This window comes from Bubalus bubalis, chromosome 5, assembly GCF_019923935.1.
Source record: "Bubalus bubalis isolate 160015118507 breed Murrah chromosome 5, NDDB_SH_1, whole genome shotgun sequence".
In the NCBI taxonomy this organism is placed as follows: Eukaryota; Metazoa; Chordata; class Mammalia; order Artiodactyla; family Bovidae; genus Bubalus; species Bubalus bubalis.
The window spans coordinates 103,016,580-103,043,653 of NC_059161.1; the positions used below are offsets into that span (position 1 = coordinate 103,016,580).

Below are 27,074 nucleotides of genomic sequence, written 5' to 3' on the forward strand. Positions count from 1 at the left end.
GGAAAACTCAGCAGTGGCCACAGGACTGGAAAAGGTCAGTTTTCATTAATCCCAAAGAAAAGCAATGCCAAAGAATGCTCAAACTACCACACAATTGCACTCATCTCACACACTAGTAAGTAATGCTCAAAATTCTCCAAGCCAGGCTTCAGCAATATGTGAACTGTGAACTTCCAGATGTTCAAGCTGGTTTTAGAAAAGGCAGAGGAACCAGAGATCAAATTGCCAACATCCGCTGGATCATCAAAAAAGCAAGAGAGTTCCAGAAAAACATCTATTTCTGCTTTATTGACTATGCCAAAGCCTTTGACTGTGTGGATCACAATAAACTGTGGAAAATTCTAAAAGAGATGGGAATATCAGATCACCTGACCTGCCCCTTGAGAAACCTATATACAGGTCAGGAAGCAACAGTTAGAACTGAACATGGAACAACAGACTGGTTCCAAATAGGAAAAGGAGTACATCAAGGCTGTATATTGTCACCCTGCTTATTTAACTTATACGCAGAGTACATCATGAGAAATGCTGGGCTGGAAGAAGCACAGCTGGAATCAAGACTGCCGGGAGAAATCTCAATAACCTCAGATATGCAGATGACACCACCCTTATGGCAGAAAGTGAAGAGGAACTAAAAAGCCTCTTGATGAAAGTGAAAGAGGAGAGTGAAAAAGTTGGCTTAAAGCTCAACATTCAGAAAATGAAGATCATGGCATGTGGTCCCATGATTTCATGGCAGATAGATGGGGAAACAGTGGCAGACTTTATTTTTTTGGGCTCCAAAATCACTGCAGATGGTGACTGCAGCCATGAAACTAAAAGACGCTTACTCCTTGGAAGGAAAGTTATGACCAACCTAGATAGTATATTGAAAAGCAGATATTACTTTGCCTACAAAGGTCCGTCTAGTCAAGGCTATGGTTTTTCTGTGGTCATGTATGAATGTGAGAGTTGGACTGTGAAGAAAGCTGAGTGCTGAAGAATTGATGCCTTTGAACTGTGGTGTTGGAGAAGACTCTTGAGAGTCCCTTGGACTGCAAGGAGATTCAACCAGTCCATCCTAAAGGAGATCAGCCCTGGGTGTTCATTGGAAGGACTGATGCTGAAGCTGAAACTCCAATACTTTGGCCACCTCATGCGAAGAGTTGACTCATTGGAAAAGACCCTGATGCTGGGAGGGATTGAGGGCAGGAGGAGAAGGGGACGACAGAAGATGAGATGGCTGGATGGCATCTCTGACTTGATGGACGTGAGTTTTAGTGAACTCCGGGAGTTGGTGATGGACAGGGAGGCCTGGCATGCTGCGGTTCATGGGGTCGCAAAGAGTCAGACACGACTGAGCGACTGAACTGAATCGAATAATAGACACTATACTTTCCTTTACCACAATTTGGTGTCGGTAGATTGACTTTACTGTGGGCAGGCAATTGGACCCCAGTTTGGTTCAGTAACAGATGTGTCCACGACACACAGATATCTTCAAAGAGTTGAGAAATAAAATGCAACTATAGAATAATTTACAGGGCATATAACATTTAGATTCCCCAGTGAAATATTCACTGGAGACAGGGATAATTATCTTTCCCTAAACTTCACTCAAGCAAACAGAGATGCATATTTAAAAGTCTGTATTACCTTTATATACATTTGACTGTTGATTAAAAGTGGAATAGCACTGAACATGTATATTACCCCATGTAAAACAGATGACCAGTGCAAATTCAGTGCAAGAAGCAGGGCACTCAAAGCCAATGCTCCGGGACAATCCAGAGGGATCAGGTGGGGAGGGAGATGGAAGGGGATTTCAGGACGGGGGGAAACATGTGCACCCGTGGCTGATTCATGTCGATGTATGGCAAAGACCACCACAATATTATAAATATCCTCCAATTAAATAAATATGTTTTTAAAGTGAATTTTTTGTTGTTGTTGCTGTTGATTTAGACATTAGCTAACAAAGGCACCATGATAATCAAAGAATTCCACCTTCTTTCAGAGGAAATCTCTCATGGTTACTTAAATCAAGAAAAAACTTGTAAATCATACATACGGATAAATGGCCTCTTTAATGTTTCCAAAGATCTGTTTCCCAGTCATTATGATGGTCAACTGGGTTGTCAGTTCTACTAGGCAGCCTGCAGGATCACACTAGCAGGAAGAAAAAGGAGAAAAATTAAGTGAATGATGAAAGATGGACTTATGCAACAAAAGAAATCTCAAACCAGAAGGTGAGAATCTGAAGATTTGCACTGGAACAGATATTAAATGATACAAAGGGATATTTAGGTCCAAGTTTCAAGCATGATCACAGTGGTGGTGGTGGTAATTTAGTCGCTAAGTCGTGTCCGACTCTTGAGACCCCATGGACTGTGCCTGCCAGGCTCCTCTGTCCATGGAGATTCTCCAGGCAAGAATACTGAAGTGGGTTGTCATTTCCTTCTCCAGGGGATCTGCCCCAGCCAGGAATCAAACCCAGGTCTCCTGCATTGCAGGCAGATTCTTTACCAACAGAGCTACTAAGGGAAGCTAGTAGATTCAGCTGTGAAATATGTTAAAACACACACACACACATACACACAAACACACACAAAACATGTTTCTGGGCCTTATTCTTAGAAAATTCCAAATCTTCCTATCTGTGTTAGGGCTGGAAGTTGTTATTTTCTTCATGTGATCTGGTTGCAAGCCAGATTTGGAAATCACTGAGCTGGTCTAATTCTACACCCATGTGGGGAGCCCTTTCTACTGTACCTCTAGGAAGTTATCATTCATCCTTTGCTGGAAGCCTTCAGGAATATAGAACTTACTTATTCCAGTTCATAGCTCATATTTTATATCAAACAATGGGTACAATATAACTTTCTTTCCCCAAATAAACTGGAGAGTCTATCAGATAGCAGGATTCTAAGACCAATATGCTCCATGGACAGAGTCAGTATCTCACACTTTTCTTGAACCTTGATAAAATTTGAGTAAGTGTGGGGCACACCAAAAGGTACTGGATTAACAGTGAGCTACTGAAGCCATAAATATCACCTCTCTAGAGAATTCTTACCTCTTCACTTCTCCACACACCAAACAAATATGTGTATTTTCCGGGATATCCCACAAATTTCCCTTTAAAGAAAGCTACGTAGAAGCAGGATGAATAATAATTTACAAACTGAAACAGGAACATTTTCAAGGTAAGACTGCTCTCATACTCCTGGTGAGTCCGAGGAATTTCTGATTTAAAAAAAACCAAACAACAAAAACAAGGTTTAATAACACACCTTCCTGTTTCTTCTTAAAGTGTTTTACTCCCTGGGACAAGTGGATAGCTAGTCATATTACTCAGAGTCTACTGAAATGCTCCCCATTCAGTTCATAACTGACCAATATTAAGTAGCCATGGATGTGCACTAAGCTTTCTAGGACCAGCATTGCATTAATCTCATCACCAGAGAAGCCCGGGAAGCCATCATTAGTATGTTTAGAGGGGTGGGATACTTGCCTAGGGACACACAGTCAGAATACGGGATTCAAACCCTTATCAAACTGAAGCGCCTCCTGCTCATCTCCGTGATTCCCAGGATATCTGTGTGTGTGTGTGTGTGTGTGTGTGTGTGTGTGTGTGTGTCGCTCAGTCATGTCCGACTCTGCAACCCCATGGACTGTAGCCCACCAGGCTCCTCTGTCCAAGGGATTCTCCAGGCAAGAGTACTGGAGTGGGTTGCCATTTCTGTCTACATATCACTACATGATATCCTGTAAATATTTCAGATCTCTCTTGTCTGTTTCCAATCCAGTTTAAACAAAGTAAATCATATAAAGGGCAGAGGGTGATTTCCACATTGAATTGTGCTTCCCTGTCATGAATTAAATGGGTTTATCAATTTTTAAAATAATGTCATGCAAACAGTGGCAGCGATAGTACATATTTCCCCTCTCCTTCATTTAAAGTGGATGATCATGATCTATCGCTTAATGAACTCCAAAGATAAGAAAATGTTAAGAGTCTCTTCACACCACAGGAGAACAGCATGAGCCGTGAAAGAGTAAGGGACCGTGTTTTTCTGAGATGGTATCTTCCAAGGGTATGAGCTGATCCAGCCAAAACCATGACATGTTCAGCAACATGGAAATGGTAACACATATTCTGAAGACACAGATAACTCCTCCACTTTACTAAAATTTAGTTGCATTCCTACAAAATCTCTAATGTGAGTACAGGTGATGAAAGCTAAGGTATTTTTAGGTGCTTGGGTTTTAGGTGCTTATACACACACACACACACACACACACACATATGTATACACACATACACACACACACACACTGTTGTGAACTCCAAATTTGAAAAGAATATTTAATGGCAGTGACTTCCCAGTGTTTACCCTGCTGCTGCTGCTAAGTCACATCAGTCGTGTCCAACTCTGTGCGACCCCATAGACAGCAGCCCACCAGGCTCCTATGTCCCTGGGGTTCTCCAGGCAAGAACACTGGAGTGGGCTGCTATTTCTTCTCCAGTGTTTACCCTACTGCCGAGTAAATACTGTGCTGCCTTTTTTGTTACCATTGGTCCAATGACAGTGCACAGATTTGGAGAAGAGGCAGAAGCTCTTGGAGAGTGCAGTCACAGAAGAAGCTGAGGCAGGAGCTAAGTCTCTGATCTCATCTCTGGCTTGCTGGGGGCAAGGGCAGGAAAAACCTGTGCTACTCTCCCCAACTGACCCTCCCATTCCACCTGGGACCTCTTCACCTTCCCTCATGGCTTTAGGAGAAATTTTCACAAGAACATAATCCAGGTCTTAAGAAATGGCAACTGAAAAGAAAAGCACTAACTTTTAGATTTATTCAGGAGAACCTGATTGATCTGCTTTTCTGACACAGGCTTTCAAAATTCAACACCTTCCAAAAGCCATATACAAGAAATAAAAATTATCTGTGTCTTGAGAAATGTGTGAGGATTTTATTTAGGCTTCAATTAATCCCATCAAGGAAGGATTAAGGCAAGAGTACGCAAAGATCTACAGAGGCCTAATTCCTTTTAGTTCTTCTTCCTGCTTCCATTATAATAGGCCTGAATGTAGCTGTTAGGGAATCCTGAAATACCAGGCTATGCATCTACCTGTAGAGCAAAACTGTCTTGAAATGTGCTTTGAAAAGTGAACTCCCTGGGGGCTGATCCAGAATGAAGGTGTAACATTGGTAGGAATTCTTTTTCAGAGTCATACTAATGATTTGGCCAGCTTACCCATTTTTGTAATCCAGGCAGATATCTTTTCATAAAAGAAATTCAAGATCAAGATGACAATAAAGTTCAAGCACGATCCAGAGAGAGATGTGGTTATCTGAGGAGTGAGGAAACTTTTGACATGCTTTAAGGATGCTTCACTTTCCATGAAGCTAGCAAATGTGGCAAAGACTGACAGGCGGTATACAATCACAGCTACCATACACGCGACAACCAGAGCCATCTGGGGGAGGGAAACAAAAACCGGTCACTCTGGTCTCTGTATCTGTGCGACGCATACATATCTGAAACACACTCTTCTCTTCAGCTTATATATTAAGTTTAGCAGATCTGACGTGGAGAGCAAGCCAAGCCAGTTTCTCTCACTATTGTTGTTGTTTAGTTGCTCAGTCATGTTCAACTCTTGCGATCTCATAGACTGTAGCCCACCAGGCTCCTCTGTCCATAGGATTTCCCAGGCAAGAATACTGGGTTGCCATTTCCTTCTCCAGGGGATCTTCCTGACCCAGGGATCAAACCCACATCTCCTGCTTGGCAGGTGGACTCTTTACCGCTGAGCCACCAAGGAAGCCCCCTCTCACTGTAGATGATATAAATGGCAGGAAATGAAAACTAGGAAAGTAAAAAGGTTAGAGATAAGGCATATGGTAGCAGCTGAGTAAGTAGAAAATAGAAAAGTACTCATTGCTTATCCTCTAAGTCCACCCTCTTGAACAAGTTGGAAAATTAGCCAGCAAGCCAGCATCTGACTGTGGCCTTACTTGTTCCTGGGTACCCCTCTAAGATTTTTCCTTTTTTTGCATTTTTAAAAGATTATAAAGAAGAAGACAATTATGCATAAGAGACTATTTGTGGCCCACAAAACCTATAATATATCCTTTACAGCAAATGTTTGGCAATCTCTGCTTTAGTTAAATATATATTGTGAAGATTACATACTTCCTCAAGAAAAATATGTTTAAAAATTCAATTTTATTTCCCCTTACAATATTGCCATTAGCAGTCTGATATGCCTGGTAGTTTAGATATTTGTATAGATCCAGTATAAATTTTATACCTTCCCATACTGCAAAATCACAAAGATCTTTATAACAATGATTGGAGAATTTTATTGTGAAAGTTGAGGAACTGAATAAAATTAAATGAGTACTAGAAATAAATGACAGTGATCTTACCACACTCTAGAATATTTTTCATTTAGTGTCCCCAATTGATTATAACCCCTTTTAATTCTATCATCTCTCCTAAAATGATTGTTATATCATCTAGGAAAATACACATTTAAATAGAAAAACCAAGCCTTTAATAAAAAAGGTTAAAGATTAAAGAAATTATGGGACAACATGGAGTAGTGAGGTTAATCAATAGTCTACAATTGCCAATTATTTATACTTCAACAGGCTAACATCTCAGAGGGTAACTTTGTCTGTTTCCTAAAATTAAAGGTTAACTGTAAGAGGGCATAGATTTGGAAAGGGAAGGCAGGAAATAGATTATGAAGATGGAGGAAGCTATTAGGTAAAAGGCATGGAGAAAATCTGACTCCCTAACAATGGGATATACTAATTAAATTCTTTAAGTAGAAGATGTAACATTTTCTTCCATTATTTTGGCAAGAGAATGAACCTTAATGGTATTGTATAGATACTCTAGATGGGTATAAAGACAAATTAATAATTTTTAAAAAACCTAACCAAATAGCTCAAATTGTTTATTATACTGTTCTGATTTCACGTTATCACCAAATTAACGAAGAGCTGGGGGAGGAGGAGGAATAGGCTTTAATATAAAGCACCTTTCTCTCCCCACAACTCTTTTTCCAAGGTTTAATTATGACACATCCATGTAAATTACAGTTCATTTTATGTAAGTGCTCCATTAAAGATAAAAACAAAATACCGTGGAGGGGGAGGGAAGAGAGGGACGCGGGCCATTGCAGATGAAACTGTTGAAGTGACCCCAATATGATCTGAAATCAAATAGATGACAACGGTTTTAAAGAATGCTCACCCATAATGTCACTGTGACGCCCGATAAAATGTACCATGGAAGACGGCTACATAGAGGCAAGTAAGGTTCCAGCTCCTGTAATTTTGAAGAAATCACAGCAAAATTAAAAATCTACCCTCAGAGTCGGGATTCCAAGCCGTAGTCAAAATCACAAAGCCCAGTTCAAGTAGCTCTGAATCAGTGGATTCACCGTAGCTCATGGAAAGCTATATTCTAGTAGTGGTTCCTTATGTTTAGGTAGAAACCTTTAAGGCTCCTAGATGGAATATTCTACAAATATAAGACTTATAAGATATACATTATTTCCTGAGTGTTGAATTCTAGTGGTATTCAGGGCAACATAGACAGGAAAAACAAAGCCAAAACCTGAAGGCTGCTGCTCAAGTGGATATGCTTTAATGACGTTAAAATTTTCTAACTGAGTTAAACTGAATTGGGCAGGCTGCCCAAGAGCTCTACTGAACTTCAGGATGTGTGTGCATACATCTGATGCTGTACATGTGTGTATCCAATGTTTGTGTGCTTGTATGCGTGTGCATATTTGTGTGTACACTTGTGTGGGTTTTCATGCATGCATGTGCATGTTCCTAACAGACTCAAATTAAGAGGTTAGGTTGTGCTTTACGACTGAAGAAGCACTGCAATCAAGTTAAAAACAAAAACCTCGTTTCCAAAACCATTAAAGCTAAGTGAAGTAGATGATTCACAGTGAACTAATACATATGTTTTTTTAACTGGTTTCAAATGTAAACATTCAATACATCTTGGTTTTAGGTCAAGAGTTTTTGGCAAAGCCAACTGAACTGCTTTTATATTCTTTTTCTCTCCCATGAAGTATGAACAGATATACATCAAATCATTATTAGGATAATATTTCTTTTAATATATTTCAATTAATTTCAAATTATTAATATATTTTCTGAGGTGATTTTTCTCTTCATTCATTTACTGAATTTTTTGTATTGTTTCAAAGCAATTTAATAAATCTTTAGTGAATGCCTGAACTGTGAGGATTTTGAGTGTTATACATAAGAATAGTGTCCTGAACAGAGTAGGGAACTGTACTGAAGAGATTTTAGAGGCTTTCTAGTCTCCCTTTAATATCATCAGGTAACATGGTGATTATAGAGTATGGCAAGGTAAGAACTCTAAGAATATGCAGCCAAGAGTTACAAAGTACCTTTCATTTTCACATGAAACAAAAATGAGATAACAAGAAGTCAAAAAACTCAATTAACAACATACAGCCAGTTTGCCAGTTATCCCCAAATCTAGACTTTCCTTTCTAGACACCAGTGCGATTATCTTCCCATTACAGTCAATTAGTATAGAACAGATGGATAAACTTTGGTCTAATAAAGCAATCAATCATAAGCTCATTACCTTAATACAATACCATTTTAATTTTCACACATTAACTTAGTATCATTTCCATATATGTGTGTGTGTTTCATATATATATATATATATATATATACACAAATTTATATATAAAGTCCACAACACACTATTTTCCATTTCATTTTATTTCACTTAGCATTAAAACTAGGTATTTTATGTATGATGGCTTGGATCTGCTTCAAAATAATTGCAGGTGGCAATAGCGGTAAAGAACCTGCCTGCCAATGCAGGAGACACAGGAGATGCAGGTTCAATCCCTGAGTCTGGAAGATCCTCTGGTGGAGGGCATGGCAACCCACACCAGTATTTTTGCCTGGAAAATCTCATGGACAGAGGAGCCTGGTGGGCTACAGTCCACAGAATCACACAGAGTTGGACGTGACTGAAGTGACTTAGCACACACGCACGCATGCTCACTCTAGTGGCGGGGGGGTGGGTGTGTAAAAGAAAAAAGTGCCCATGAATTAATAATTATTGAAGCTGGGTGATGACTCCATCCTGGGACTCATTACTCTTTTCTACCTACTTTTTCATGTGTTCAAAATGCATATTAGAATCAAGTAAATAAGTTTATGTGATTTATATGTTGGAGAATATTCATATTTAACAGCAGATTAAAATACACATCATTGAGAGGCCACCCACAGGCAGGTGTCCACTGAAATACACCGCCTATGTCAGTTTCCTGATATACCTGAGTCACTGCATTCAGTTTCCTTTTTGTACACATAGCTTCAAATTCAGGTCTTAGCTGGAGCTGCTGCTGCTCCTCTTCAAAGTCTACCAGGTCCCACTCATATTCCAGTCTGGCTTGTCGTCGCTTCCAAAACTCCAAAAACAATGTGACTATGGGCAAAGAAATATATAAAAACAAATATAATAAGGAGATGGCACAATAAATGAATAAGAAGTCAGTAACTGGGTTTTCTTTCCTTTAGAAAAATCATTTTGGTTGTAGATGGTTATTCTGTTACTATTATGTTTGATGATAAAATTATAATACTATGAATTTTAGTATAATACTACAAAATAGTATTGAAATAACTCTCTCTATATAAATACAAATTAGTTTCTTAGACAAACAGAAAAATTTTTTTAGGCACACTATTTTCTTTCTGCATTCAGATAACTTGAAATAATATTTGAATGTGACATTTTACTATCACCTTGATTTTGTTTACATGTGTTTTACTGAAATCATTCAAGCAACAGTACCACTTTCTCAGGCTTAGGGAAATTTAAGGAAGATATAAGAGCCATTTCACAGCACAATATCTTTCTTTGTGCCTCTGTGCTTCTCTCCTCTGTCTACACCTGTTGGTCTGTCTCTCTCCGTATATGAAAGTGAAGTTGCTCAGTCGTGTCCGACTCTTTGCGACCCCATGGACTGTAGGTCACCAGGCTCCTCTGTCCATGGAATTTTCCAGGCAAGTGTACTGGAGTGGATTGCCATTTCCTTTTCCAGGGATCTTCTTGATCCAGTGATCGAACCCGGGTCTCCGGCATTGCAGGCAGACACCTTACTGTCTGAGCCACTAGGGAAGCACCTGGTGTATAACGTATATATTATACACATATACTATATATGTGTGTATATATATATATATATATATATACTATATGTACATATACTATATGTATATACTATATACTATATGTATATATGTATATACTATATGTACATATACTATTATTATATATAGTATAATATACAATATATATAGTTTTTAAAATAAACTATCACTTAAAGAATAATATATTTACAGAAAAGTATACAAACATGATCAGCACCCCTAGAAACTCTCCCTTAGCACCCTAAGGCATAGATGTAACTGGTTTATATATATATAAAACACACACACACACAGCAGTTTCTTTAACCATTTGTCTATCAATGGACATTTAGGCTGTTTCCACTCCACACCTTGGTTAATGTATTAATAGAGAGTGTTTCAGTGAATATAGGAATGCTAACATCTCTTTGAGATCCTGATTTCAATTATTTTGGGTAAATACCCAGAATTGGGATTGCTGCATCATATGGCAGTTCTACTTTTAATTTTTGAGGAACTTCCACACTGTTTTCCAGTTGTACCATTTAGCATTCCCATCCATAGCATATAGGAGTTCATTATAATTCTCAACATCCTCATTAACATGCCTTTTTTTTAAATTTTGGTAACAGTCATCCTGACAGGTATGAGATACCATCTCATTGTAGTTTGATTTGCATTTCCCTGAGAACTAGACATTAAGTTTTTTTTTTATGTTATCTGTTGACCATTTGTATAACTTCTTTGGGGAAATGCGTGTCCAAGTTCTTTGTCCATTTTTAAATCAGGTTATTCTTTATTTTTTTTTTCTTACTATTGAGCTACAAGAGTTCCTACCATTGAGCTACAAGAATTCCTTATATATATTAGAGATTAACCCCCTATCAGAAACACGGTTTGCAAATATTTTCTGCCTTTCCATGGGTTGCCTTTGCACTCTGTTGATTGTTACCTCTGCTGTTCAGAAGTGTTTTAGTTTGATGTACTCTGGCTTATTTTGCTTGTTTCTGTTGCCTGGACTTTGGTGTCATCTGCATGAAATCATTTCCAAGTCCAATGTGATAAAGATTTTCCTTATGTTTTCTTCTAGGAGTTTTACATTTTCAGGTCTTATGTTTAAGCCTAATCCATTTTGAATTGACTTTTGTGATGGTATAAGATGTGAATGAGGGGCTTTCCAGGTGGTGTTAGTGGTAAAGAACCTGCCTGCTAATGCAGAAGATGTAAGCAACATGGGTTCAGTGCCTGGGTCATGAAGATCCGCTGGAGGAGGGCATGGCAACCTGCCCCAGTATTCTTGCCTGGAGAATCCCATGGACAGAGGAGCCTGGCGGGCTACAGTCCATGGGGTCACAAAGAGTCTGACATGACTAAAGTGACCTGGCACGCACCCACACAAAATGCAAATGAAAAGTGTTGTCTGTCACATCAGTAAACAAAGGATATTTCTGCCATCAAGCCACCACAACCATCCAGATGATGAGCCTTGAGCAAACTCAGGATAGGAAAGAACAGAATACTGACTACTATAGAGTTAAGAAGTGAACCGAAGTAATGAGTGTACACGCACAACTCAGTTGTCTGACTCTTTGCCACCCTATGGACTGTAGCCCACCAGGGTGCTCTGTCCATGGAATTTTCCAGGTAAGAATACTGGAGTATGTTGCCATTTCCTTCTCCAGTGGATCTCCCCAACCCAAGAATCGAACCCACGTCTCTTATTTTTTTCTGCATTGGTAGGTGGATTCTTTACCAGCTGAGTCACCAGACAAGAGAGCCAAGGTGCATGTCAAAGGAATGATTTCAGTGAATCCAAACTTTTGCATCTTCCTATATACAGAAAAGTGCTAAATTCACTAATTTGATATATATTGCTTTCTTTAACTAACAGTAATCTATTGATGTACCAACTCCTGGTCTTTCTTGCAAAACTCCTTTTCACCCTGGTTCCTCCCTTATCTCTTTGGAGCAGTCCCTCAGAGCTATCTGAGAGTCTGCCTCCTAGGCTTGAAGGCCTCAGAAAGTCTGCTAAATGAAAAATAATTCTCAACTTTTAGGTTGTGAATTTTTTTCAGCTGACAAAGATGAGGATCTAATGTCATTCTTTTGCATGTCAATATCCCATTTTCCCAGCACCACTGGAAGACTATACTTTCTTCATTTTGCTTTCTTGGAAATCCTGTTGAAAATTAGTTAACCATATACAAAGGGCTTTATTTCTGGACTCCAATCTGTTTCATTGATCTGCATGTCCATCCTTATGTCAGTACCATACTGTTTTGACTGCTGTAGCAAACAGTTTCTACCTGGTTTTCTGCCCAGGGCTAAATGCAGAAGCAGCAGACACAAACACCCATCTTCCAATATTTCCTTGAAAGAGATTAACTTGCAAACTTTAAAAGCTGCTGCTTTATGGTCCAACTGCTAAACAGCCTGCATCCAGGTGCTGACTGAGATCTTCCCATTTGGGACCCTGATGGGTCTTGGCACAGACCCAAATACTGGGAGCCACTGAGAACGAAGAAGGCAGCTTGGCCAATCACAGGCCACACTTTTAAGGCTAGGAGAGGTAGTTGTTTTACATAATGCACAGAAATCAACATAAAGAGGCAAGCTAAATGAAAAAACAAAGGAACAGGTTCCAAGAAAAAGAACAAGACAAACTTCAGAAAAAGACTTTAATGAAATGAAGACAAGTGATTTACTTGACAAAGAGTTCGAAATAAGGGTCATAAACATGCTTACTGAGGTACAGAGGACAATGCATGAATAAAGTGAGACTGTGAACAGAGACAGAAAATATAAGAAAGTAATAAACAGAAATTAAGAGTATTATCAAGAGCATTAAACAGAGCTGAAGAACACAAGAATTTTATGGCAAAATTCAACAGAAGTATCTGGCAGCTTACTAGATCAAACTGAGAAAGAATCAGCCAACTTCAAGAAAGGGAAGTAGAATTCAACCAGTCAGAGGGGCAAAAATGAATTAAATAAAAATGGAAAATGATTTTTAAAAAGTGAAGTTAGCTTAAAGGATTTATGGGACAATGTCAGGCAGACAAGTATTTGCATTAGAGGAGGTCCCAGAAAGAAGAGCGAGAGAGAGAACATATTCAAATAATGGGTAAAAACTTCTCTTAACATAGGGGGAAAAAAAACAAATATCAGATCTAGGAAACCTACTGAGTTCCAAAAAAAGATGGAAACAAAGAGAAACACACTGAGAGAATTTTATAAGCAGGAAGAGAAAACCAAGTTATGTACAAAGCAACACTTATAAGACTTTTAGCAGACTTTTAGCAGGCCAGAAGGGAGCAGCACATAGTTGAAATACTGGGAAAAAAAAAAAAAAAAACAAAACCTGAGGACTAAGAATACTTTACCTAGAAAGTTTTCCAGACAAGTAAAAGTGGAAAGTTTATCACAACTAGAGTGGCTTTTCAAGAAATGTTAAAGGGACCTCTTTAAACTAAAATGAAAACATATGAAAGTATAAATGTCACTGGTAAAGGTAGATATATAGTTAAATTTAAAATACTTTAATGTTATAATGGTGGTGTATAAATCACTTGTAAATCTATTATGAAGGTTAAAAGGCAAAGGTAGTAAAAATAACTCTAACTACAACAAAATTGTGTAACTATAATAATTGGTTATATATAATATAATAATTGGTAAAGGATACACTAAGAAGATGTAAACTGCAACATCAAAACATAAAACAGGACAGAAAGTAAAATTATAGAGCTTTATATGTATTTCAAATTAATCTGTCTTAGCTTGCAATAGAATGATATAATTACAAGATGTTTTACCCCTTTGTAATCACAGAGCAAAAACCCATAAAAGACATGTAAAAGATAAAGGAATCTGAGCATAATATTACAGACAATTATCACACCCCAAAGAAGAAGGCAACAGAGGAAGAAAGGAACAAAGCAATTACAAAACAATTAACAAAATTGTTGCTGAAGAACTCAACTCCACCATTCTCCAGTTGTTTGGCATTTGAAGCAAACTGGAAAGGTGAAAAAGTTCTATAAGTGGGTGCCTCATGAGCTGACCACAAATTAAAAAAATTGCCATTTTGAAGTGTCATCTTCTCTTGTTCTATGCAACAACAATGAACCATTTCTCAATCAGATTGTGACATGTGACAAAAAGTGGATTTTGTACAATTCAGTGACTGGTCTGAGAAGAAGTGCCAAAGCATTTCCCGAAGCCAAGCTTGCACCAAAAAAAAAGGTCATGGTCACTGTTTGGTGGTCTGCTGCCCATCTGATTCACTACAGCTTTGTGAATCCCAGAGAAACCATTGTATCTGAGAATTATGCTCAGCACATCGATGAGATGCACCAAAAACTACACTTGCAGCCAGTATTGGTCAACAGAAAAAGGCCAGTCCTTCTCTATGACAATGCTTGACTGAATGTGACACAATTAACACTTCAAAAGTTGAACACATAGGGCTACTAAGTCTCATCTGCCATATTCACCTGACCTCTCGCCAACCGACTACCACTTCTTCAAGCATCTCAACAACTTTTTGCAGGCAAAATGCTTCCATAACCTGCAGGAGGTAGAAAATGCTTTGCAAGAGTTCATCAAAATCTGAAGCATGAATTTTTACACTACAGGAATAAACAGTCTTATTTCTTATTGGCAAAAATGTGTTGATTGTAATGGTTCCTATTTGATTAATAAAGATGTGTTTGAACCTAGTTATAATGATTTAAAATTCACTGTCCAAAATTGCCATTACTTTTTCACTAAATTACTTTTACTGTTAAGCTAAAAGGACTTAACAGGCACTTACAGTGCATTCCATCCAACAGTAGCAGGATAAATATTCTTCTAAGAAGGCAAAGGCACCCCACTCCAATACTCTTGCCTGGAAAATACCATGGACGGAGGAGCCTGGTGGGCTGCAGTCCATGGGGTCGCTATGAGTTGGACACGACTGAGCGACTTCACTTTCACTTTTCAGTTTCATGCATTGGAGAAGGAAATGGCAACCTGCTCTGGTGTTCTTGCCTGGAGAATCCCAGGGACGCGGGGAGCCTCGTGGGCTGCTGTCTATGGGGTCGCACAGAGTCGGACACGACTGAAGTGACTTAGCAGCAAATGCACATGGAATGTTCTCCAGAAAAGGTCATATATTGCCATCACAAAACAAGTCAATAAATTTCAAAAGTGTGAAATAATGTCAAGTATCTTTTCTGACCATAATGGTCTAAAACTAGAATTATATGAAAAATAAAAACTGGAAAATTCACAAATATATGGAGAATAAAGGGCATGCTACTGAACAAACAATGGGCCTTAGGAAAATGAAAAGAGAAATCAACAAATATCTTGAGACAAATGAAACTAGACATACAATATACAAAAACTTATGGGATACACCAGACGCAGTTCTAGGAGGGAAGTTCAGAGGGATAAATGTCTTCATTAAGAAACAAGAAAAAGCTAAAATAAACAACCCAACTTTAGACCTTAAGGAACTAGAAAAAGAAGAACTAAGCAAAGGTAGTTGAAGTAAGGAAATAACAAAGACCACTAGAGTGTAAATAAACAAAATAGGGACAAAAGACAACAGAAAAGATCAATAAAAAGATAAATAAAATAAAAAACCTTTAGCCATAATTACCAAGAAAAAAAGAAAGATAAGGTTCAAATAAATAAAATTAGAAATTAAATCGGAGACATGCACCTGATATAGTCGGTGATGTATCACCGGCTTGATGGACATGAGCTTGAGCAAGTTCCGGGAGTTAGTGACAGACAGGGAAGCCTGGCGTGCTGCAGTCCATGGGGTCTCAAAGAGTCAGACAAGACTGAGCAACTGAACTGAACTGATGCACCTGATATGACAGAAATACTAAGGATCGTAACAGACTACTATGAACAATTATATGGCAACAAAGTGGATATCCTAGAAGAAATGGATAAAGTCCTAGAAAAATACACCTATTGAAACCGAATCATGAACAAACAGAAAATATTAAGGATATCAAATCAGTAATCAAAAACTTCCCCACAAATGGAAGTCCAGGCCTCAAAGCTTTAATGGTGAATTCTATAATATAGGTAAAGAAGAAGTAATCCTTCTCAAATTCTTCCAGAATCTAGAAAGGGAAAGAAACCTTCCAAACTCATTTTATGAGGCATCATTACCCTTACACCAAAGTCAAACAAAGACAATACAAGTAAAGAAAATTACACTTGATGAATGTAGATACAAAGAATCTTAACAAAACAGCAGCAAATCAAATTCAGCAATATATTAAAAGAATCATACACCATGATCAAATGAGATTTATTCCAGGGATATAAGGATAGTTCAATACCCATAAATCGATCAACATGGTATATCATATTAACAAAATAAATGATTTGGAAAAAAAACCCATCTCAACAAATGAAGAAACAGAATTTAACAGAATTCAACATCCATTATGATAAAAACTCTCAAAATATGGGTATAAATACAATCTATTTCAATATAAGGCTATACATGACAGGTCCACAGTTACCATCATAGTCAATGGTGAAAAGCTGAAAACTTCCTTTATCATCAAGGATAAGACAAAAATTCCCATTCGTGCCACTTCTATTCAACTGAGCACTGGAAGTCTAGCCAGAGCAATTACTCAAGAAAAACAAACAAACAAACACATAAATTAGAAAGAAAAAAGGAAAGAAGTAAAACTGTCTCTTTTTTCATATAACATTAAGTTACAAAAAAATCCTAGCGTCTCCACCAAAAAAACTGTTAGAATAAATAAATTTAGCCATGTTCCAGGAAATAAATAAATATATTAAAAACAGTTGTGTTTCTATACACTACTATCAGAAAGAGGAATTAAGAAAACAATCCCATTTATAATAACATCAAAAAGAACAAAATACCCATGGAAAAATGTAACCAAGGAAGTGAAAGATATATACACTATATAATATAAGACACTGATGAAAGAAATTGAAGATAGAAACAAATGGAAAGATAGTCCATGCTCATAGATTGGAGGAATTAATACAAAAATGTCCATACTGCCCAAGTGATCTCCAGACTTAAGGCAATTCCTACCAAAATTCCAATGCTGTTTTTAACAGAAATAGAGAAAACAATGCTAAAATTTGTATAGGGCCACAAAAGACTTCAAATGGACAAAGCAATCTTGAGAAAGAACAAAGCACTAGGCATCATATTCCTGATCTCAATATTACAACGCGATAGTAATCAAAATAGTATGGTACAACTGGCATGTCATACAAAGAAACACACAGACCTAGAGAACACAATCAAGAGCTCAAAAATAATCCCATGTATTATTTGACATAGGGCCTGAGAATATTCAATGAGGAAAGAATAGTTTCTTCTATAAATGGTTTTGGAAAAATTGGATATTTGTTTGCAGGACAAAACTGAAGAAAAGGGAACCATTGTGCAGGAACATAAATTGGCATAGAGCCATTATGGAAAACAGTATGAAGGTGACTTAAACATTAAAAATGTAACTATAATGTGATGAAGCAATTCCACTGTTAGGCATATATCCAAAGAAAACAAAATCACTATCGTGAAGCTATCTTCACCCCCACATTCACTGCAGCTGCTGGGTGTTCCACGTATGGTTGCTCGTCTGTTTGTTATGACATGTAAGGTTAGTGTTGGTGTACAAGTTCTCTCAGTGGAAACAATTGAAAATTATAACATCTGCTGTAATTTGTATATATACCTGTCATGCATTTCTGATTCCAAAAGAATGACAGAGGCAGGCTCTGTCTGGCACATGATGAAGAGATGTCCACACGCTAACTTAACCAGAGGAGGTTGGAAAACTGTGGGTGGGACCTCACTGTCCCGTTTTCTCTTTGAATCTGCACTTTTCTCTTCAGACAAGCAGTCAAGCAGAAGTGACAGAAACCCATAACCCCCTCTGAGACACACACGCCCTCACAAATTTAGGCGTCCTTTTGACTGGATCAAGTTACCCTGCTCCTTTGGCCAGTTTTTAAATGCACATACTTGTGCTTTGTTAAAGACTGTTTGTTAAACTGGGGAGAAAAAAGTCTACCTTTTCCAGAGTCCCCCAATGTCTTAGAAGTCTTTAGGCCTCTTCTTGACAAGTTACTCTTACAGAAAATACTTTACTCACTGACAATGGGAGAAACTTCAGGACGCTTCTACTTCCCATGGGATACAAAAGAGAAGAGACACTGGGATTATTTCCAAAATTAAGGGGAATTCCACTTTATATGGGAGCTTTTAACCAAATAGAATTTGACACAGGGAACTTCAATTCAAATGTTGATATATGAGCCCTCAGAAATTTTTGAGTCTTGTTCAAGTTTGTGTCCATGACTCAATATCCTCCAGCCACCAAATACTTAACATGTATTCTCCTGAATTAAGCAATTATTGAGCTTATTTTTACACAGTGCTAAGAGAGAATGTGATCTGAATACATATGAAGTTTCAAAAATTACAGTGTTTTTCAGAGAAATGAGTAGATGATTAATAGGGACCTTTCTGGACCAAGGACTAACAACCACGATGTAGACTCCATTAAGGTAGTGATGCTAGCAGAGACATAAATATGCAAAATTACTTTTGGTTTAAAAGGCATGCCAACTGTATATGTTATATGAATAGCCATATAACACATAACACAGAGAAAGCTGTTTTTATGTAACTATTTACTTACCCCAAATTCCCATGAAAATGGCAAAGAACACTGTTGACTCGTTGTCAAATAAATGGGAGATCTGCAAAACAACAATATCAGAAAGACTACTTAGTATCAAATGCAATACAGAAGGAAGTAAACTGCAAGTCTTCAAGCATACCACAATGCATACATACCTTTGAAGCCAAACAGGTTGAATTTAGTCTCCAGTAGTCACACAGTTCATCACAGAGTGGGCACATGATAATCTGACCCCCAATCTTAGGATCACAGATCTCAGAGCTGCTGATGGAAGAGCAAAATTGTTTGGTTTGGTTTGGTTTGGTTTTGGCCACGCCTTGCGGCATTTGTTGCTTAGTTGCTAAGTGTTCACCTCATTTGCGACCTCATGGACTGTAGCCTGCCAGGTTCCTCTGTCCATGGGATTTCCCAGGGAAGAATACTGGAGTGGGTTGCCATTTCCTTCTCCATGCCTCATGGCATAAAGAATCTTAGTTCCTCAACCAGGGACAGAAACGATGTCTTGTATAGCGGTAGAGCACAGTCCTAACCACTGGAATGCCAGGGAATTCCCAAGAGCAAAGCTATTTTAAAAGATGTGCTTGGTATCCACACATTTGTTCTCAAGGGGGATAGGGGTATGCATGTGTGCTAAGTCGCCCGAGTTGCGTCCAACTCTATGCGACCCCATGGACTTTAGTTTGACAGGCTCCTCTGTCCATGGGGATTCTCCAGGCAAGAATACTAGAGTGGGTTGCCATGCTCTCCTCCAGGGCATCTTCCTACAGCATCTCCTACGGCTCCTGCATTGCAGGCGGATTCTTTACTGCTGTGTTACTGGGGAAGCCCTGAAAAGGGGTGGGGTGGGAGGAATTGGGAGGTTGGAACGACTCATATACACTGTTGATACTATGTATAAAATAGACAACAGATAAGAACATACTATATAGCACAAGGAACTCTACTTAACACACTGTGGTATCCTAAATAGAAGGGAAATCCAAAAGGGAGGGGGTATACGTAAATATACATATGGCTGATTCATTTTGTGATGCAGTATAAGCTAGCACAACATTGCAAACTAACTACACTGCAATAAACATTAATTAACAATAAATAAATAGATAAAACATTCCAAGCAAAAAAAAAAAGTTATGTGTTTGGGTGAAAGTACAAAGCTATTCTTATTGAAACATCTTTATACAATTTTTCACATATGGGACCAGGGCAATACAGCAGCAATTTTTGTAGATCAAATCATGCTTAAGGAACAGAATCTTTAGAGCCCATCCTTAAACAGACTTTCCATAAAGTATCAAGTGAGAGGTAGCTGTTGTGTTTGGGTCTTTTTCAGAAATATCAATTATCTGCTGTAATAAAAAACACTCTGACACAAATTCCAGAAAAATACAATCTTGGTTAACATAAGATTCTGTTTGGGCAGCTCAGGTGCACTTACCTGCCTGAGGTCTTAGGAATCGTCAATAAACCATAAATAAAACAAGCTAAGCCAATCATAGCTGCAAAAAACAGCATTTCTGTGTAAAATCCAAGAAAGACGAAATAGATGCCAATTTTTTCTCCATAATAATCCCTGTGAAAGAGGTAAAAATAAAATCAGAGGCTGCAAGAATAATATACTTCAGAGAGTCTTAGTTTTCCATTCAGACACACTTGTATTCTAGCTTTGGCCCCATTGCCTTCTAGCCCTGTAATTTTGATAAAGTTACTAAATGTTCTAAACTTTAGTTTCCACATCAGAAAATGCAGGATGATGCTTATCTATAGACTTGGTGTAAGGCTTGAAAGAGACAACACATATAAAGAAGAAGCCAACTGAGTGGAAGTTAAGATTTATTTTTAAATAATCAGGTTATTTGAAAAACTTTGAAATTTTAAAGAGAGTTCAAATGTTTTGAAATAAAGTACAGAACATGCTTCTAGCAATTAACAAATCAAAATCACATTCACAATATGTGCCAAGACTTCTGCTTTATCTCTAAGATTGAAGAAAGTACTCGGACCACAATGGACGAGGGTAGTTTTACGTATGAACTTTTATCTTCCTCTAAATCTGGGCCTCTGATGGATCGTACAGAACAGTAAGATAGGGTACAAACCAAGGGATAAAAAATGAGTATGCAATAACATTCCAAAGAATATACAGGCTCAGCTTTTGCTTTACGAATTAAAAAATGACAGCATTGGTTAGCACAAATGTTCAAATTTTATAATCAAGTTGTTATCTTTTTTCTGCTATTGTTTTTTAAACTAACTCTTCCCTTAAGGAATCTCTCAAAGACCCAGAGAACAAGGTTTTTTCTGCCTCAGAAAACTAGACTTCTTTAAAAAAAAATTAAAAAAACACAAAACAGGTTAATCTTTCCCCTTATTCATATAGAGTTCAGCTCACCAAACATGTGAAGTCTTTCCACAGCTTCCTAGTCAGAGAAATGTGATTCTACTTGGACACTAATAGCATGGTATACATAAATCTATTATACCATTTATGATTAACTTGTAATTTCCATACTCAAAAAAACACAAATCTAAACATAAAGGGTTTAACTTTTACATAATACAAACTTAACATAAACTTAATTTCCCAATGAGAAGCTTTTAAAATATTTTTCTCACTCAATATTAATTTTATTGAACCTCCCATACTTCAGTTTTCAAAATTTCTCATCTTTTCTAACAAAAAAGGGATCTTTCTGCTTGTACCATCTTCTATTCTTCTCAGTGATAATAAACATTTTTACATGGTTGTTTTTCCTTGTTCTGCTTTTCAAATTACTATAAACCTGAAATTAATCTATGATTCCATTGCATTCCCTTGTTAATTTACTTACAACTTCCTTAGGTTCACTCACAGAAGATGAGTAAACTTGCTTTTTCTCCCTTTTTTTTGCTGAAGAATATAGCAATTTTATGATACTGCATAATATCAAAATAAAAAGAATAAAAATATCTGAATATCAGTTTATGAGTTCCCTAGTAATTTTCTGGTTAGGTAGTAGTAAGATTGATGTTTTACCTTAAAATTACTGATTCTATAATTTGAAAATGTATAATATATAACAGCAACAAAAATATAAACTACTGAGGATTAAACTTAAGAAGGTTTTATAACTCTACAATACCCTTGAAAAAACCCAAAGTAGGCTTAAACAAAGACACATCTTTCCCTTGATTAGAATGTCTCAAGATGAGACTACCAGCCTACCTCAGTTAATTTATAAACTTAATGCAATTTCCATAAAAATACCAACCATCTTTTTTAGTAACAAGACAAGTTGAGATTCAAGTTTATATGGAAGGATAAACTTGTAGAATGTACAAAGAAACACTGACTATGACGAGTTATTAGCCCAACTAGATATTAAAATACACTAGAGCTAAACCATTACAATTAAAACAGCCTTCAAATCACTTCACTATACACTTGAAACTAACACAACATACAGCAAATCAACCATAATATAAAATAAAAATTAAATTAAAAAAAACAGCCTGCTACTGGTGCATGGATAGTTAGCAAGATCAACCGAATAGACAGAATTGAATAGACAGAAATCAGCTAGAGTACATACAGAAGTCTAGCACATGGTAAAGGGTTTCCCAGGTGGCACAGTGATAAAGAACCCGGCTGCCAGTGCAGGAGATGCAGGAGACACAGGGTCGATCCCTGGGTTGGGAAGATCCCCTGGAGGAGTAAATGACAACCTACTCCAGTATTTTGCTTGGAGAAGGCCATGGACAGAGGAACCTGGCAGGCTACAGTCCATGGGGTTGCAAGGAGTCAGACACCACTGAGTGACTAAGCATGTGTGATACAGGTGGTACCACAAATCATTGAGGCAATGATAAACGTTTTGATAATATTAATATTTTTGGGACAAGTACATAAAAGTAGATCTATCCTTTGAATAGAAAGTGCATATTTAACTCTATAACAAACCGTCAAAATTATTGGTTCAAAGCTGCTATACCATTTTGTATCACCATCACCAACCTTTGAGATTTCAAGTTGTCCCACATCCCTAACAGCCCTTATCGATGCCAATCTTTTCAATGTTAGTTATTCTAGTGGGTGTGCAGTGGTATTTCAATGGCATTTTAATTTTTATACCCTTAGTGAATAAAGATAGTATACATCTCTGGAGAGTTCCTTGGACTGCAAGGAGATCAAACCAGTCAGTCTAAAGGAAATCAACCCTGAGTATTCACTGGAAGGACGGTTGCTGAAGCACCAATACTTTGGCCACCTGATGCAAAGAGCCGACTCATTGGAAAAGACCCTGATACTGGGGAAAACTGAAGGCAAAAGGAGAAGGGGGCGGCAGAGGATGAGATGGTGAGATAGCTTGACAGACTCAATGGACATGAACTGGAGCAAACCGCAGAAGATCGTGGAGGACAGAGAAGCCTGGAGTGCTGCAGTCATGGGCTTGCAGAGTCACAACTTAGCGACTGAACAGCAACAACATCTTTTGACATACTTACTGGCAATCCATAAACATATTTCTTTGCTGACAAATCTTTTATAATCTTTTTTTCCATTTTATTCTTATCATTGAGTCATAAAAGTTCCTTAAATATTTTGGATAAAAGTCCTTTACTGATATGTGTGCTGTGCAAGCATTTTCTCCAGCCTATGGTTTGTTCTTTATTTCTGTAACAGTGTTTTTTAAAGAGCATACATTCTAATATTTGAAATTAAATTTATGTTTTTAAAACTGTGCTTTTTGCATTTTATCTGAAAAGTCCATGCCTAATTCCAGACCACAGTTTTCTCCTATATGTTCTAGAAGTTTTGTAGTTGTAGTCCTTATAATTAGTTCTCTTATCTATTTCAAGTTAGTTTAAATTTTTATACAGGAAAGAGTCAAGATTCATGTTTTTCATGTAGATAGCCACTTGTTTTAGTATCGTATTTTGAAAGGACTATGCTTCCCCCAATGAACAACAGGCACTTTTATTGAAAATCTATCTATCTATATATATATGGATCTATTTCAGGACTCTCCTTTTATTAAATATTTTCCTTTGGAAATAATTTCAAATATAGAGGTAAAGTTGTAAGAATAATTCAAATAATACCTATGTACCTTTAATTCTTTTATTATAAATAAAATATTGTTCCATTGCATTTTATCTCACTTCATATATTGCCCCATATATATATGAACTTCCCTATAGCTCAGATGGTAAAGAATCTTCCTACAATGCAGGAGACCAGGGTTTGATCCCTGGGTCAGGAAGATCCCCTGGAGAAGAAAATGGCAATTCACTCTATTCACATGGCCTGGAGAATGCCATGGACAGAGGAGCCTGGCAGGCTACAGTCCATGGGGTCACAAAGAGTCGGACATGACTAAGTAACTAACGCACACGTGTGTGTGTGTGTGTGTGTGTGTGTGTGTGTGTGTATACACTGTCCATGGGGATTCTCCAGGCAAGAATACTAGAGTGGGTTGCCATGCCCTACTCCAGGGAATCTTCTCAACCCAGGGATCAAACCCAGGTTTTCCACATTGCAGGTGGATTCTTTACCGTTTGAGTCACCAGGTAAGCCTAAGAATACTAGAGTGGGTAGCTGTATGTATATATTTGAATTACTTACAAATAAGCTGTTTGAATATGTACTTCATGGTCCTTTACCTTAAATACTTCATTGTCTATTAGTAAGAATAAGGATACTGTCCTACATAATCACTGAGAAGCAACCTTAAGGATAATAACTGCTTTCTGCAATTCCTTTCTCTGTGATAACATGGTGTTTTCTTTCCTGTCTTTTTGATTTACCTGGTTAAAAACTTCACACCTACTCATTAATTCTTTATATAAATTTTGTTAAAATTTTAACTTTATTTTAAAGATTATCTATTACTGAAATGGAAAAGCAGTACAATTTGCTATAAATGAAAAGCTATAATATGATGAAAAACTTTAAAAATTTATTAAATTTAAGTTAGATATTGCTATCTGATGAAATATCTGAGCTTCCACTTTGTTCTAAAAGAAAATCAGAAAGTGCTAACAAGGTACTGATCTGAGATGTAATGTGTTTGTCTATATCAAAGGTTATAAGTATAAACCTTTGGGGAATATTTATAGCAGAAATATCTGTAGACAGCTAAGTACTCTCAATATATTTTCAACAATGTAAAATATGTAAGCCTCATTCTGACAACCTTGCTTATTTGAAAGTATACTATGAAAACATTCTCTGAGGGCACAATGTCTGCAAATGTTCTTAACAGCACTGACTGTAATAGTGAAATTTTTGAAACAGCCTAATCTTTTTCAAAAGAAAAATAGATAAAAGAGTTATGCAAAATTTATAATATGGTACTCTGTGTTCTGTTAAAAAGCAGAAGCTAGATCTGGGTGCATTCACAGGGAAGTATATGAACAATATATTATTTAGTGATAAAATAAAATCTTAGCAAAAAAGTAAGTAAAGATTCCCTTGCTCCAGGAAAAAAAAAATTGTGTATGTATTTTGTTATGCATGCACATAAAAATAAAGCTGAATGACTATCACCAAATCAAGCATAGTTACTTTGGTGGAGTTTAAGGGCGGTGGAATTTCACTTAAAACTTTGCACACATCTTTATTGCTTAGAATTTTTTCAGATACATGTGCTACTTTTATAACGTAAAAAATTAAATGACTACTAATCAGAACAACTAAAATATCCATCCAATGAAGAGTTCACATAATGATTTATAGAAACCGTTGTTTATATGTTAGCTGTCTTTTATTTATTCTTAAAAATTTCCCTTCTTATTTGCCTTTAATGAGACTGTTGGAATAACACTTCAGTTGACCTGCATATACACATCCAAATCGGTCTTATAAAAAAGAGGCTGTGATGCTATGCAAGCAGAGCAGTTAAAACATAAATCACTGAGTAAAAATACAGCAATCAGGGGTTCTGTCATCTGATTGTTTCTTTACTGAAACCATAGCGGGAGTCTCCTAACACCCCGTATGTATGTAGCGTTGTTATGCTTCAAAGCAAGAACCTGCAACCAGACTCTTCTTGCACAGCGAATGAAACTAGGAATTGAAATAATAGAACAACTGCCTTCACAGCTGAGATCGATATATACAAACTATATACAACTTTTCTGTTATCTTCTAAATTCCTGGACCCAGAGAAAAACAAACAAACACAAAATAAATATATTAAACACTAAGCGCTAACCCCATTCTAAAAAATATACATATTATCATTTAATTATCAAATAACCCCAAAGGGAAAGTACTATTGTTATTCCTATTTTACAGGTGAGTCTCCTAGAGGTTAAATAACTTCAACATGTTTATATGTTTCTAAGAGAAAGAACTTGGATTTGAACCTAATCTACCTAAATACTAGGGCCTAACCTCTGAACCATGGAACTATCTCTGTGGTAGATAGTGATAGTGGTGAAGACCATTCTCATTCACAACAGCATTTTTCTCACAAACGAATGACTAAATGATAGTTTAGATACAAAACTGGGCAGATAGGAAATACAGTGGGTGAAAATAGTAAAAAGAATGGAATGTGATGCCATTGTGAATAAAAAGGACATAATCAAGTTTTAATCAGTTTGATTTTGTGTAAGAAACTTACCTAATCAAATTAAAAGGCTGCTCCTTGTAAAAATAAGAAAACCGAGCCCAGTTCCGGTAGAGTATGTTCCTTTGATTGACAGGATTAGGAGGTTCTGATGCCTTCCAATATTGACCCTACAGTAGGCAAGAAGAAATTACTGAACAGCAAAACAAAAGACACAGGATAATGAAGGAGCACTGCTTTTATAAGAAGGCGAGTGGATGAGGCAAATGTTCTTTTTCATTTTTCAATTTGGATTTTCATATTCCATCGATGTAAATTACTGTACCATTTAGTATATTATGGGCTCCCCTGATAGTTCAGTTGGAAAGAATCTGCCTACAATGCGGGAGACCTGGGTTTGATCCCCGGATTGGGAAGATCCCCTGGAGAAGGGAAAGGCTACCCACTCCAGTATTCTGGCCTGGAGAATTCCATGGGATCGCAAAGAACCGGACACGACTGAGCGACTTTCACTTTCACTTTAGTGTATTATAGAGTGTAGTATATTTGCTACACTCTGTAACAAATGAAAATAACAGTGCTTTATTTATTAAATTCTCACACC

At 37.2% G+C, this 27,074-nt stretch overlaps 1 protein-coding gene across 4 annotated transcripts in view; it reads right to left on the minus strand.

Moving 5' to 3' along the window:
• The window catches only part of ANO5 (anoctamin 5), an 87,358-nt gene that overhangs the window by 14,278 nt on the left and 46,006 nt on the right, over nt 1-27,074 (minus strand). For 3 of the 4 annotated variants that reach the window (XM_025286288.3, XM_025286287.3, XM_025286286.3), the window contains 9 exons: nt 26,525-26,640; nt 20,353-20,487; nt 19,070-19,178; nt 18,912-18,972; nt 9,342-9,493; nt 7,247-7,321; nt 5,237-5,459; nt 3,056-3,225; nt 2,051-2,148 (listed from right to left, as the gene is read on the minus strand). In XM_025286288.3, the coding sequence (XP_025142073.3) occupies nt 2,051-2,148; nt 3,056-3,225; nt 5,237-5,459; nt 7,247-7,321; nt 9,342-9,493; nt 18,912-18,972; nt 19,070-19,178; nt 20,353-20,487; nt 26,525-26,640 (1,139 nt within the window). The remainder of the gene's footprint in view (nt 1-2,050; nt 2,149-3,055; nt 3,226-5,236; nt 5,460-7,246; nt 7,322-9,341; nt 9,494-18,911; nt 18,973-19,069; nt 19,179-20,352; nt 20,488-26,524; nt 26,641-27,074) is intronic. The other variant, XM_006063312.4, reaches the window with a different exon arrangement.